Source organism: Oncorhynchus keta, unplaced genomic scaffold (assembly GCF_023373465.1).
Source record: "Oncorhynchus keta strain PuntledgeMale-10-30-2019 unplaced genomic scaffold, Oket_V2 Un_scaffold_984_pilon_pilon, whole genome shotgun sequence".
In the NCBI taxonomy this organism is placed as follows: Eukaryota; Metazoa; Chordata; class Actinopteri; order Salmoniformes; family Salmonidae; genus Oncorhynchus; species Oncorhynchus keta.
This window is the reverse complement of record NW_026291019.1, coordinates 149,348-164,874: the sequence shown is the minus strand read 5'-3', so window position 1 is coordinate 164,874 and position 15,527 is coordinate 149,348. Positions and strand designations below refer to the sequence as shown.

The 15,527-nt window shown below is 46.5% G+C and overlaps 1 protein-coding gene across 2 annotated transcripts in view; it reads right to left on the bottom strand.

The window, feature by feature from the left end:
• LOC118371352 (uncharacterized) overlaps positions 1-15,527 on the bottom strand; it is a 42,363-nt gene that overhangs the window by 17,236 nt on the left and 9,600 nt on the right. For both annotated transcript variants that reach the window (XM_052517878.1, XM_052517877.1), the window contains exons 2-4: positions 2,423-2,581; positions 438-641; positions 65-190 (exon numbers count right to left, since the gene is read on the bottom strand). In XM_052517878.1, the coding sequence (XP_052373838.1) occupies positions 65-190; positions 438-641; positions 2,423-2,581 (489 nt within the window). The remainder of the gene's footprint in view (positions 1-64; positions 191-437; positions 642-2,422; positions 2,582-15,527) is intronic.

The window sequence follows — 15,527 nt, the reverse complement described above, 5'->3', positions numbered from 1 at the left end:
TTAACACTGCCTCTGTGTGCGTGTGTGTGTGTGTGTGTGTGTGTGTGTATCCAGCCCTCCGCACCTCGCTGGTCCTAGACTCGTTCTCCTTGTTCTCTCTAGAGGCGTGGCCTGCACTGGTCCTGGCTTTGGGTCTGATGTGACTGGCAGCGTTGGCCACAAACGCACTGCGGACGTCCCACTCTGGCTCCTAGAGGAGGAGATATAAACCAAAACGGCACCCTTATAATGCACTGCTTATGACCAGGGCCCATAGAATCATATAGCTCTGGTCAGAAGTAGGGCATTATATAGGGAATGGGGTGCCATTTGGGACGCAGATATAATAGACAGAAAGAGACAAAGAAATACTTTCTATCATCCTATATCTATTTTTCTCTGGTGTATCCTCCCCTCCATACCTCCCTGCCTTCCATGTCCCTCCCTCCCTCCCCTACCTCCTCTGGGATCCTGACAGGGGGCTGGCGGTTGCTCTTGTTCCCAGACACAGCGAGAGGAGGCGTGGGCTTGTTCTTGGCAGGAGGTACTACCCTCTCTACCTCCTCCTCCTCCTCACTTTCACTCTCAGACTCTGACGCTTCTCCCTCCTGCTCAGCATCCGTGCTCTTCTCCTTCTCCAGTTTCTTTCGTTCTTTCTGTCTCTGTAAAGAGAGAATGGTAAAAGATGTGTTGAGGGAGGGTAAGGACGACAGAGATGATGATGACAGGTGGACCAGGTACGACAGAGATGACGATGGCAGGTGGACCAGGTACGACAGAGATGACGATGGCAGGTGGACCAGGTACGACAGAGATGACGATGGCAGGTGGACCAGGTACGACAGAGATGACGATGGCAGGTGGACCAGGTACGACAGAGATGACGATGGCAGGTGGACCAGGTACGACAGAGATGACGATGGCAGGTGGACCAGGTACGACAGAGATGACGAGATGACGATGGAGGTGGAGGTGGACCAGGTACGACAGAGATGATGACAGGTGGACCAGGTACAGACAGAGATGATGGCAGGTGGACCAGGTACGACAGAGATGATGACAGGTGGACCAGGTACGACAGAGATGACAGGTGGACCAGGTGGACCAGGTACGACAGAGATGACAGGTGGACCAGGTGGCAGGTGGACCAGGTACGACAGAGATGATGGCAGGTGGACCAGGTACGACAGAGATGATGGCAGGTGGACCAGGTACGACAGAGATGATGACAGGTGGACCAGGTACGACAGAGATGATGACAGGTGGACCAGGTACGACAGAGATGATGACAGGTGGACCAGGTACGACAGAGATGATGACAGGTGGACCAGGTACGACAGAGATGATGACAGGTGGACCAGGTACGACAGAGATGATGACAGGTGGACCAGGTACGACAGAGATGATGACAGGTGGACCAGGTACGACAGAGATGATGGCAGGTGGACCAGGTTTGACAGAGATGATGGCAGGCGGACCAGGTATGACAGAGATGATGGCAGGTGGACCAGGTACGACAGAGATGATGGCAGGTGGACCAGGTATGACAGATGATGAGGTGGCAGGTGGACCAGGTATGACAGAGATGATGGCAGGTGGACCAGGTATGACAGAGATGATGGCAGGTGGACCAGGTGGACCACAGAGATGATGGCAGGTGGACCAGGTATGACAGAGATAATGACAGGTGGACCAGGTAGAGATGATGGCAGGTGGACCAGGTATGACAGAGATGATGGCAGGTGGACCAGGTATGACAGAGATGATGGCAGGTGGACCAGGTATGACAGAGATGATGGCAGGTGGACCAGGTATGACAGAGATGATGGCAGGTAGGACCAGGTATGATGACAGGTGGACCAGGTACAGAGATGATGGCAGGTGGACCAGGTACGACAGAGATGATGGCAGGTGGACCAGGTTTGACAGAGATGATGGCAGGTGGACCAGGTATGACAGAGATGATGGCAGGTGGACCAGGTATACTAGAGATAATGACAGGTGGACCAGGTATGATGACAGGTGGAACAGGTATGATGACAGGTGGACCAGGTATGACAGAGATAATGACATGTGGACCAGGTATGATGACAGGTGGACCAGGTATGACAGAGATAATGACAGGTGGACCAGGTATGACAGAGATAATGACAGGTGGACCAGGTATGACAGAGATAAACAAATAGTCACTGGTTCCTTATTTCTCTGGTGCAATATCAAAAACCAACTCCATTATTCAACTCTATTACATCATTAATTATTCATTCATTAACAATAATTACAGACATTTCTTAATGACTATGTAGCAACAATGTTACTGTAGTAATGACAGTGTTATTACAGGTTACACAGGTAGAAGAGAAACTTCATTTGAAGTGTTACCAGGTTGATTATGATGTGGTATAGGTCTGACGTAGTACAAGTGTGTGTGTGTTCCACTCACCTTTCTCTTAGCCCTGCGTCTCTCTGCTCTCCTTCTGGTCTTCTCCTCCTCACTCAACTCCTCCTCCCCACTCAGGACCTCTCCACCCGCGGCTGGACCTGGACCCCCTCTTCCTCCTCCCTCCTCCCCGCTCCATCTCCTCCTGCTCACCTGGCCCATCTAGAAACACACATAACCAGAGATCGAACACAAATGAACCAAAGAAAACACTTTGGGGTTTGTTTAGTGTTACTTCTGTAACATGATCTTTACAGGTTGGTCTCACTGAGAAAGTTAGAGACTTTGGAGGAGGAGGACAAAGAGAACAGGGAGGAGAAAGAGACAGAGGAAGAGGAGGACAAAGAGACAGAGGAAGAGGAGGAGAAAGATGAGAAGGAGGAGGGAGGCAGCAGCCCAGATATATCCATGTTTGAATGGATTCTGATTCTTTCCAGGGATACACAACATCCTGAAATATATGTAGATATTGTTGTTAAAAAGAATACTATATTTCCCTTGATGACAGAGTGATGCTGAATGTAAGAAATGTCTCAACATAAGAGGAAGAGGAGGACCCAGGAAGAGGAGGACAAAGAGACAGGTTAGGACAAGAGTTCATTGAGATGGGGACAAAAAACAGGGAACAGGAAGAGGGAGGAGGACAAAAACTCTAGGACAAAGGGGGAGGAGATGATTCATTCAGAACAAAGAGACAGTGGACATAAGGACTAAGAGAACTCCAAAGTTCTTTGGAATGGAAACATATTGGACCAGTGGACAATAACCTCCTGTACAGGGACAAAGAGACAGAGGAAGAGTGCCTAGAGAAACAAGGAAGAGAGGGACATTTGAAGAGTTAAGAGGAGGACCAGGTTGACCCAACACACTCATATAGTACATCCCAAATGGCACCCTATATTAGGACATAGTTCACTATTTTGAGGTCATGGTCAGGAAGAATTAAGAGCACTCCCCAGGATAGGACATAAAGGGTGGACATTTGGAACAGGGAGGACAAAGAGACCAGGGAACAAAGGCTCAATCCAGACCAAAGAGCTTGGGAGGACAAAGAGGGGAGCAAAGCACAGACAGATCAGAACCTTCCCCAAAGAAACAAAGAACTGTCTGCCACCTGGGAAGCTTGTTTACAAAGACCCTGATAACCTCCTGACCTTTGCAGAGGAAGCTGGTCTCAAATGGAAGCCCTAGACCTATCGACTTTGGAGGAGGAGGACAAAGAGAACAGGGAGGAGAAAGAGACAGAGGAAGAGGAGGACAAAGAGACAGAGGAAGAGGAGGAGAAAGATGAGAAGGAGGAGGCAGCAGCCCAGATATATCCATGTTTGAATGGATTCTGATTCTTTCCAGGGATACACAACATCCTGAAATATATGTAGATATTGTTGTTAAAAAGAATACTATATTTCCCTTGACGTAGTGATGCTGAATGTAAGAAATGTCTCAACATACCCCACTCTCCCCTACAGGTTAGTGTCATTGAGATGGGGACTGGAGGGAAAGGAGAGGGAATAAAGAGGACAGGGAGGAGATGAGAGAACACAGTACAGTGCACATGCTGCTAGAGATTCTCCTTTGTTCTTTGGGTGGAAACATATTGGACCAGTGGATTCATACAGGAAGTGTATCGTTGCCTTACCAACAAGAAATTAGACTCTTCCCCCTCCACCCAACACACTCATATAGTACATCCCAAATGGCACCCTATATTATATAGTTCACTATTTTGGGTCATGGTCAGAATTAGTGCACTATATAGGGAATAGGGTGACATTTGGAACACACGGTTAACAAAAAGGTTCAATCCAGACCAACTGTAGCTTGTTGAGGGCAGCACAGACAGATCAGAACCTTCCCCCTTAAACACCCCACTGTCTGCCACCTGGGTGCTTCCCTTACCTGACCCTGATAACCTCCTGTACCTTGTGCTGGAGCTGTGTCCCAAATGGAGCCCTATTCCCTATCGCTATGTAGTGCACCACTTTTAACCAGGGCCCATAGTGTCAATAGTAGTGCACTACCTAGGGAAAAGGGTGCCATTTAAGCAGCCTAGACCTATTGGTGCTGCGCCTGGCAGGGTCCATAGTATTCCTGCACACAGGGAAGCAGCCTAGACCTATTGGTGCTGCGCCTGGCAGGGTCCATAGTATTCCTGCACACAGGGAAGCAGCCTAGACCTATTGGTGCTGCGCCTGGCAGGGTCCATAGTATTCCTGCACACAGGGAAGCAGCCTAGACCTATTGGTGCTGCGCCTGGCAGGGTCCATAGTATTCCTGCACACAGGGAAGCAGCCTAGACCTATTGGTGCTGCGCCTGGCAGGGTCCATAGTATTCCTGCACACAGGGAAGCAGCCTAGACCTATTGGTGCTGCGCCTGGCAGGGTCCATAGTATTCCTGCACACAGGGAAGCTGCCTACAATGGTTTCATTCTTTATTTCCATCAGCGTCCTTGTTTCTGGCTTATTCACTCAAGCCTCACAATCTGGAAACCGCTCGCCTGGTGGATCCAGCCTGATCGCTCATTCATTCAGTTTCAATTCAAGTGAAACACATTTGAGTTCTGGGGAAACTTTGAGAAACTGATTGAAGCTAGAAGGTACTTCCTGATCTCTTCAAATAAGAAACTCATTTCCGTGTCAAAACTTTTCAGTGCCCTACTTAACAACCCTTGTCTAAACGTCTCATATTAGTTTGTCTTTTTTCATTCCCTTTTTTACAGAGCCTGTTAGAATGAAACAATGACTGAAACACAACTTACTAAGAAACAAGGGGTACCGTCTACACTGGGAGTCAGGAAGCAAGTACAGGGAGTGGATCTTTAATAACTAAACAAGCCGTACCGTCTACACTGGGAGTCAGGAAGCAAGTACAGGGAGTGGATCTTTAATAACTAAACAAGAGGTACCGTCTACACTGGGAGTCAGGAAGCAAGTACAGGGAGTGGATCTTTAATAACTAAACAAGAGGTACCGTCTACACTGGGAGTCAGGAAGCAAGTACAGGGAGTGGATCTTTAATAACTAAACAAGGGGTACCGTCTACACTGGGAGTCAGGAAGCAAGTACAGGGAGTGGATCTTTAATAACTAAACAATAGGTACCGTCTACACTGGGAGTCAGGAAGCAAGTACAGGGAGTGGATCTTTAATAACTAAACAAGCCGTACTGTCTACACTGGGAGTCAGGAAGCAAGTACAGGGAGTGGATCTTTAATAACTAAACAAGAGGTACCGTCTACACTGGGAGTCAGGAAGCAAGTACAGGGAGTGGATCTTTAATAACTAAACAAGCCGTACTGTCTACACTGGGAGTCAGGAAGCAAGTACAGGGAGTGGATCTTTAATAACTAAACAAGGGTACCGTCTACACTGGGAGTCAGGAAGCAAGTACAGGGAGTGGATCTTTAATAACTAAACAAGCCGTACCGTCTACACTGGGAGTCAGGAAGCAAGTACAGGGAGTGGATCTTTAATAACTAAACAAGGGTACCGTCTACACTGGGAGTCAGGAAGCAAGTACAGGGAGTGGATCTTTAATAACTAAACAAGCCGTACCGTCTACACTGGGAGTCAGGAAGCAAGTACAGGGAGTGGATCTTTAATAACTAAACAAGAGGTACCGTCTACACTGGGAGTCAGGAAGCAAGTACAGGGAGTGGATCTTTAATAACTAAACAAGGGGTACCGTCTACACTGGGAGTCAGGAAGCAAGTACAGGGAGTGGATCTTTAATAACTAAACAAGGGGTACCGTCTACACTGGGAGTCAGGAAGCAAGTACAGGGAGTGGATCTTTAATAACTAAACAAGAGGTACCGTCTACACTGGGAGTCAGGAAGCAAGTACAGGGAGTGGATCTTTAATAACTAAACAAGAGGTACCGTCTACACTGGGAGTCAGGAAGCAAGTACAGGGAGTGGATCTTTAATAACTAAACAAGAGGTACCGTCTACACTGGGAGTCAGGAAGCAAGTACAGGGAGTGGATCTTTAATAACTAAACAAGGGGTACCGTCTACACTGGGAGTCAGGAAGCAAGTACAGGGAGTGGATCTTTAATAACTAAACAAGGGTACCGTCTACACTGGGAGTCAGGAAGCAAGTACAGGGAGTGGATCTTTAATAACTAAACAAGGGGTACCGTCTACACTGGGAGTCAGGAAGCAAGTACAGGGAGTGGATCTTTAATAACTAAACAAGCCGTACCGTCTACACTGGGAGTCAGGAAGCAAGTACAGGGAGTGGATCTTTAATAACTAAACAAGAGGTACCGTCTACACTGGGAGTCAGGAAGCAAGTACAGGGAGTGGATCTTTAATAACTAAACAAGGGTACCGTCTACACTGGGAGTCAGGAAGCAAGTACAGGGAGTGGATCTTTAATAACTAAACAAGAGGTACCGTCTACACTGGGAGTCAGGAAGCAAGTACAGGGAGTGGATCTTTAATAACTAAACAAGAGGTACCGTCTACACTGGGAGTCAGGAAGCAAGTACAGGGAGTGGATCTTTAATAACTAAACAAGCCGTACCGTCTACACTGGGAGTCAGGAAGCAAGTACAGGGAGTGGATCTTTAATAACTAAACAAGGGGTACCGTCTACACTGGGAGTCAGGAAGCAAGTACAGGGAGTGGATCTTTAATAACTAAACAAGGGGTACCGTCTACACTGGGAGTCAGGAAGCAAGTACAGGGAGTGGATCTTTAATAACTAAACAAGAGGTACCGTCTACACTGGGAGTCAGGAAGCAAGTACAGGGAGTGGATCTTTAATAACTAAACAAGCCGTACCGTCTACACTGGGAGTCAGGAAGCAAGTACAGGGAGTGGATCTTTAATAACTAAACAAGGGGTACCGTCTACACTGGGAGTCAGGAAGCAAGTACAGGGAGTGGATCTTTAATAACTAAACAAGCCGGTACCGTCTACACTGGGAGTCAGGAAGCAAGTACAGGAATCTTTAATAACTAAACAAGCCGTACTGTCTACACTGGGAGTCAGGAAGCAAGTACAGGGAGTGGATCTTTAATAACTAAACAAGGGGTACCGTCTACACTGGGAGTCAGGAAGCAAGTACAGGGAGTGGATCTTTAATAACTAAACAAGGGGTACCGTCTACACTGGGAGTCAGGAAGCAAGTACAGGGAGTGGATCTTTAATAACTAAACAAGGGGTACCGTCTACACTGGGAGTCAGGAAGCAAGTACAGGGAGTGGATCTTTAATAACTAAACAAGGGGTACCGTCTACACTGGGAGTCAGGAAGCAAGTACAGGGAGTGGATCTTTAATAACTAAACAAGCCGTACCGTCTACACTGGGAGTCAGGAAGCAAGGACAGGGAGTGGATCTTTAATAACTAAACAAGGGGTACCGTCTACACTGGGAGTCAGGAAGCAAGTACAGGGAGTGGATCTTTAATAACGAAACAGGCATAGACCAGAACGAGACACACGCGTAGTGTACAGACATGGAACACAAACAGAGTCAATAACGCCTGGGGAAGGAACCAAAGGGATGACTGATATAGGGAAGGTAATCAGGGAGATGATGGAGTCCAGGTGAGTCTGACGAGGCGCTGATGTGCATAACAATGGTGACAGGTGTGCGTAATAATGAGCCTGACGACCTCGAGCCCGGAGAGAGAGTATACGTGACACAAGCAGTGTGGACACAAAACAAATCTGGTGCGAAATGAAAACCACATGTTGTGAATCTGGTTCCCAAGGCCATCAGAGAAGCTGTTTGTCTTACACTACGTTGATAGGGAAGGACTTTACCTCCCCCTCTCTCTCTCTGCCATAACTCAGTCTCTCCCTCTTCTCTCTCTGCCATGCTCTCAGTCTCACTCCCTCTGCCACTCCTTCTCTCTCTGCCATGCTCTCAGTCTCTCTCTCTCAATACATGGGGTTTTATTGACATGGGGAACATACTGTATGTTTACATGGGGTTTTATTGACATGGGGAACATACTGTATGTTTACATGGGGTTTTATTGGCATGGGGAACATACTGTATGTTTACATGGGGTTTTATTGGCATGGGGAACATACTGTATGTTTACATGGGGTTTTATTGGCATGGGGAACATACTGTATGTTTACATGGGGTTTTATTGACATGGGGAACATACTGTATGTTTACATGGGGTTTTATTGACATGGGGAACATACTGTATGTCTACATTGGGTTTTATTGGCATGGGGAACATACTGTATGTTTACATGGGGTTTTATTGACATGGGGAACATACTGTATGTTTACATGGGGTTTTATTGGCATGGGGAACATACTGTATGTTTACATGGGGTTTTATTGGCATGGGGAACATACTGTATGTTTACATTGGGGTTTTATTGACATGGGGAACATACTGTATGTTTACATGGGGTTTTATTGACATGGGGAACATACTGTATGTTTACATGGGGTTTTATTGGCATGGGGAACATACTGTATGTTTACATGGGGTTTTATTGACATGGGGAACATACTGTATGTTTACATGGGGTTTTATTGGCATGGGGAACATACTGTATGTTTACATGGGGTTTTATTGACATGGGGAACATACTGTATGTTTACATGGGGTTTTATTGACATGGGGAACATACTGTATGTTTACATGGGGTTTTATTGACATGGGGAACATACTGTATGTTTACATGGGGTTTTATTGACATGGGGAACATACTGTATGTTTACATGGGGTTTTATTGACATGGGGAACATACTGTATGTTTACATGGGGTTTTATTGACATGGGGAACATACTGTATGTTTACATGGGGTTTTATTGACATGGGGAACATACTGTATGTTTACATGGGGTTTTATTGGCATGGGGAACATACTGTATGTTTACATGGGGTTTTATTGACATGGGGAACATACTGTATGTTTACATTGCCAAATCAGGTGAAATAACAAAAGTGAGAAGAAACTAATTGAACAACTTCAACAAAAAACTATTAGAAATTACAAGTGAACGTCTCACTCAAAAAGGTTGACAAAATATAGACAATGTAAGTGTTATTATCAGCTATGTTTTAGCAATGTGCAAATAGTTGTATGAATAGTGGGGGACGATAAACAGATAAATATTGGTGGTATTTATAATGCTGTTTGTGCTCCACTGGCTGCCCTTTTCTCATGGCAACGGGCCACACATCTCGATGCTGTGATTACACACTGCAGTATTTCATCTAGAAGATATGGGTGTTATCAATGCTGGATTTGTTTAATTCGTTTTCAAATCCTCTCTCTCAACAAAACAATGCCAATCAAAAAGAATGCCAGAAGACCTGAAACCAAACAGAGGGCTAAAGGAATATGTTTGCCTTGTGATTCCACCTGACGGCAGCCAGAACAGATGTTCAGAGACGGAAGAACTGGGGTGCGTCCCAAGTGAAACCCTATCCTCCACCACTCCCCTATGGCCCCTGGTCAAAGGAAGTGCACTAAATAGGGAAATGGTGCCATTTGGGACTCAGCCTTACAGAAGGATCCCTGTAAGTCCAGAAATAGAACCACCACTGACCAACCAGCAGCAGGCCTGTCGCCTGGGCCTGAGGAAGGAAGAGAAACTCTATCTGTTTGGCATTAGCAGCCAGACTCAAACACACCCAGAGAGGAGCAACGGAAGAGAGGAGGAACGTGTGTGCCTGTGTGTGTGTATGCATCCGTGCGTGTGACCTCTGGGACCCAACAGGCCTATAAGTAATAGGATGTTATTTTACATTATGTAAAGGCCTCTGTGTTCTTCCCAGCAGAAACAGTTTATACATGTATTTCTGTGATGTTTTTGTTTGTTTTGGTCTTCGGCAGGTGTTTGTGGCTGTACGGGCGCACAACGTTTCACAAGGCAAACTGAAGTCGACACCCCTTCATTGGTTATTGGTCAACAGTAGGGATTCTTCAGTGAAGTGTCTGTTAGAACACTTCATTTATAGAACACTCATTTCCTAGCGGTTAAGGGCATTGAGCCAGTAACCGAAAGGTCACTGGTTCGAATCCCTAAGCCGGAAAGGTGGAAAAATCTGCAGTTCTGCCCTTGAGCAAGGCAGTTAGCCAACAACAAGGCAGCCCCCTGCACCTCTCTGATGCAGAGCGGTTGGGTTAAATGTGGAAGACACATTTCGGTTAAATGCATTCAGATGTACAACGGACAAGGTATCCCCCTTCCCTTCCCCTTGAAAAATACTGCACCAAACATCTTAGTTAAATGTACAATTGTTTGACTAAGATCTCCTTAGCAAAAAAAAAGTCCAAATGAATGACAGATTTCATGAGTTCGGTGAATTCTAACTATTTTGAGGAAGTGTATACTGGCTGCAGCGACTCAAGATGAACAAAACGTACTATTACCGTTTTCTGTTTCTTTTAAGCAAAGGTCTTTTAAGGGAGTACGCGAGCACACTCGTTCAGTTCACCTGGCAGAGTTGGGCTAGGCGCCAGCTGAACCAAAGCATGCCGAAGCCCTATCGGCCCTGGGCAAAAGTAGTGCACTATAAAGGGAACAGGGAGCCATTTGAGATGCGGACCAACTCAACTCCAACCATGACAAATATACTCAAAACAACCTCATCTTGACGCATGTGTTAAACCATGTGTGGAATGAGATATTCTCCATCTTCATAATGGAGTAATCAAGCTGCAAAGTTCACACAGGAAAAGGGCCTGATCCAACCAGTATGTTTGCTTCTCACAAGGACAGAGAGCGAAGCCTGCATGCCGTTGTCAGCACTTCTGACTGGCTGGCTGGCTGACATCTGGGCTCTTGTTCCGTAAGGTGAAACGTTCAGAACATTGCAGATAGAAATGCAATGAATAATATAGAGCATGCCTTATTCGACATGATAGATAGACAATCATATCTACACAATGCATTTCTATCGGAACATTCTGGAATGTTGGGTTACCTCGGTCAACAACGGCTCACTCCCCTTAAACGCACAACGGCTCCTCCCTGGGTCATGTTTAGTAGTCACAAAACTGGGGAAACTTTTAGAAACTGGAAGGTACTTCCTGATCTCTTCAAATAAGAAACTCATTTCCGTTTCAAAACTTTTCAGTGCCCTACTTAACGACCCTCGTCTAAACACCTCATATTAGTTTATATTAGTTAGTTTTGTGTCTTTGTTTCCATCAATTCTTACTGAGCCCATGTTAGAAATAAACAATGACTGAAACACAACTTACACTGCTAAGAAACAAGCAGCATCATTGTCAGAAAAAACACCCTTCTTTCTTGTGCGATATGAAAACCATGTTGTGAATCTGGTTCCCAAGGCCAGCAGAGAAGCTGTTTGTGTTACACTACTTTGATAGGGAACAGAAAAATGGGAAAGGACTTTACCTCCCCCTCTCTCTCTTCTCTCTCTGCCATGCTTTCAGCCTCTCCCTCTTCTCTCTCTGCCATGCTTTCAGCCTCTCCCTCTTCTCTCTCTGCCATGCTTTCAGCCTCACTCCCTCTGCCACTCCTTCTCTCTCTGCCATGCTCTCAGTCTCTCCCTCTTCTCTCTCTGCCATGCTCTGTCTCACTCGCTCTGCCACTCCTCTCTCTGCCATGCTCTCAGTCTCACTCCCTCTGCCACTCCTTCTCTCTCTGCCATGCACTCAGCCTCACTCCCTCTGCCACTCCTCCGCTCTCTGCCATGCTCTCAGCCTCACTCCCTCTGCCACTCCTCTCTCTGCCATGCTCTCAGTCTCTCTCTCTCTGCCATGCTCTCAGTCTCTCGCTCTTTGCCATGATCTCAGTCTCTCTCTCTGCCACTCCTCTCTCTGCCATGCTCTCAGTCTCTCTCTCTCTGCCATGCTCTCAGTCTCTCTCTCTGCCATGATCTCAGTCTCTCTCTCTGCCATGATCTCAGTCTCTCTCTCTGCCATGATCTCAGTCTCTCTCTCTGCCATGCTCTCAGCCTCACTCCCTCTGCCACTCCTCTCTCTGCCATGCTCTCAGTCTCTCTCTCTGCCATGATCTCAGTCTCACTCCCTCTGCCACTCCTCTCTCTGCCATGCTCTCAGTCTCTCGCTCTTTGCCATGATCTCAGTCTCTCTCTCTGCCATGATCTCAGTCTCACTCCCTCTGCCACTCCTTCTCTCTCTGAACATCTCTTTTTCTCCCTCTTCTGCCACCCTCTCTCTCTCTCTCTCTCTCTGCCTCTCTCAATTAAATTCAAAGGGTTTTATTGGCATGGGGAACATACTGTATGTTTACATTGCCAAAGCAGGTGAAATAAACAAGTGAGAAGAAACTAATTGAACAACAAACAAAAAAACTATTTGAAATTAACAGTAAACATTGCACTTAAAAAGGTTGAAAAAAAATAGACATTTGAAGTGTTATATTATCAGCTGTTTTAACAATGTGTAAATAGTTGTAGTTCGAATAGCAGAGGACGATAAACAGATAAATATTGGTGGTATTTATATATCTCTCTCTCTGTGCATGCCTGTGGTTTCCTGCCACTCAGAGACAAAGTACCCCTCCCCCCCATCACCCATAATGCCTTAGGCTGACAGACCAGAGAAGAAGACAGAAGGGAGTCAAATCAAAGCGGAACACTTTGTTAGTAGTTAGCCTCCACACAGTAAACCACAAAGAATACACACAACACAACCCATCTCCATACCACCCTCATCACCCTCATCGGCCCAATGAAACAGACGGGTGGGGTGGGTTCTGTCTGTGTCAGCAAAAAAATCCATGTTTCCCCTGTAGTATAATGGATCAGTTCAGCTCTAATCCATTCCCTCCCTACATTCTCTTATGACACTTCAAAGACATCCTTCTGGTTTGACCAAACAAGGCCACAGAGGACTGTAGTGTGTATATAAGCCAAGGCCACAGAGGACTGTAGTGTGTATATAAGCCAAGGCCACAGAGGACTGTAGTGTGTATAAGCCAAGGCCACAGAGGACTGTAGTGTGTATAAGCCAAGGCCACAGAGGACTGTAGTGTGTATAAGCCAAGGCCACAGAGGACTGTAGTGTGTATATAAGCCAAGGCCACAGAGGACTGTAGTGTGTATAAGCCAAGGCCACAGAGGACTGTAGTGTGTATATAAGCCAAGGCCACAGAGGACTGTAGTGTGTATATAAGCCAAGGCCACAGAGGACTGTAGTGTGTATATAAGCCAAGGCCACAGAGGACTGTAGTGTGTATATAAGCCAAGGCCACAGAGGACTGTAGTGTGTATATAAGCCAAGGCCACAGAGGACTGTAGTGTGTATATAAGCCAAGGCCACAGAGGACTGTAGTGTGTATATAAGCCAAGGCCACAGAGGACTGTAGTGTGTATATAAGCCAAGGCCACAGAGGACTGTAGTGTGTATATAAGCCAAGGCCACATTTAAGTGTTATAAGCCAAGGCCACAGAGGACTGTAGTTATATAAGCCAGGCCAGCGACTTATAAGCCAAGGCCACAGAGGACTGTAGTGTGTATATAAGCCAAGGCCACAGAGGACTGTAGTGTGTATATAAGCCAAGGCCACAGAGGACTGTAGTGTGTATATAAGCCAAGGCCACAGAGGACTGTAGTGTGTGTGTGAGTCGTCACAGAAGAGGATTTCTCAGGCAGCTAAAAGTCAGAGGACAATCAAACTGAAAGTAAAATATTTCCTCCTGGTGGAACGCCATTTAGAACGAGGACAGCCCCAGATGTTATCGTCAAACCTACACGGCCTCTTCAGTGTGATGACAGCGATCAGGTGCCTCTCATTTGAATACCACAACAACAACAACGATGACCTGGTAGACTGATGACACGTCCAGATTGTCTGACTCTCTGCTCTGATGCTGTTGCAACACCTTCATCTGACGGAATCAGAGGTGCTGAAAGCCTGGGAATGATGTTTAACTAGTTTAGGTTTACTGTGGAAGAAAGGAATGTTATGTATATCCCAGCCGGCTCTCTCTCTAGCAACTTGTTGATTGGGGGTATCAATTAGAGTGTGGATTATTACTGTTTAAATACATGTTGTTAGCCTACTGTGGAAGTGTGGAACATTACAGGTATCTACATACAAGGGTTCATTATGTGTTTCACAGAAGTGTGCATTGACATTTTGTTAAAAGCATGGCCCAATTATTGCAGGTTTGATTCCTATATCTTGGTCTAGTAGAGTGCATCTTGGTCAATTGTAGTGCATCTTGGTCAATTGCAGTGCATCTTGGTCAATTGCAGTGCATCTTGGTCAATTGCAGAGTGCATCTTGGTCTAGCAGAGTGCATCTTGGTCTAGCAGAGTGCATCTTGGTCTAGCAGAGTGCATCTTGGTCTAGCAGAGTGCATCTTGGTCTAGCAGAGTGCATCTTGGTCTAGCAGAGTGCATCTTGGTCATGTAGAGTGCATCTTGGTCATGTAGAGTGCATCTTGGTCATGTAGAGTGCATCTTGGTCATGTAGAGTGCATCTTGAGCAATGTCAGTTAGTGAGTGCAATAGCCCAGGCCTAGCTACACACTACAGTCCTCTGTGGCCCTGGCTTATACACACACTACAGTCCTCTGTGGCCTTGGCATATACACACTACAGTCCTCTGTGGCCTTGGCTTATACACACTACAGTCCTCTGTGGCCTTGGCTTATACACACTACAGTCCTCTGTGGCCTTGGCGTATACACACTACAGTCCTCTGTGGCCTTGGCGTATACACACTACAGTCCTCTGTGGCCTTGGCTTATATACACACTACAGTCCTCTGTGGCCTTGGCTTATACACACACTACAGTCCTCTGTGGCCTTGGCTTATATACAGACCTCTGTGGCCTTGGCGTACTACAGTCCTCTGTGGCCTTGGCTTATATACACACTACAGTCCTCTGTGGCCTTGGCTTATATACACACTACGGTCCTGTGGCCTTGGCTGTGGCCTCTGTGGCCTTGGCTTATATACACTACAGTCCTCTGTGGCCTTGGCGTATACACACTACAGTCCTCTGTGGCCTTGGCTTATACACACTACAGTCCTCTGTGGCCTTGGCTTATGCAGTCCTCTGTGGCCTTGGCACACTGCAGTCCTCTGTGGCCTTGGCTTATACACACACTACAGTCCTCTGTGGCCTTGGCTTATACACACACTACAGTCCTCTGTGGCCTTGGCTTATACAC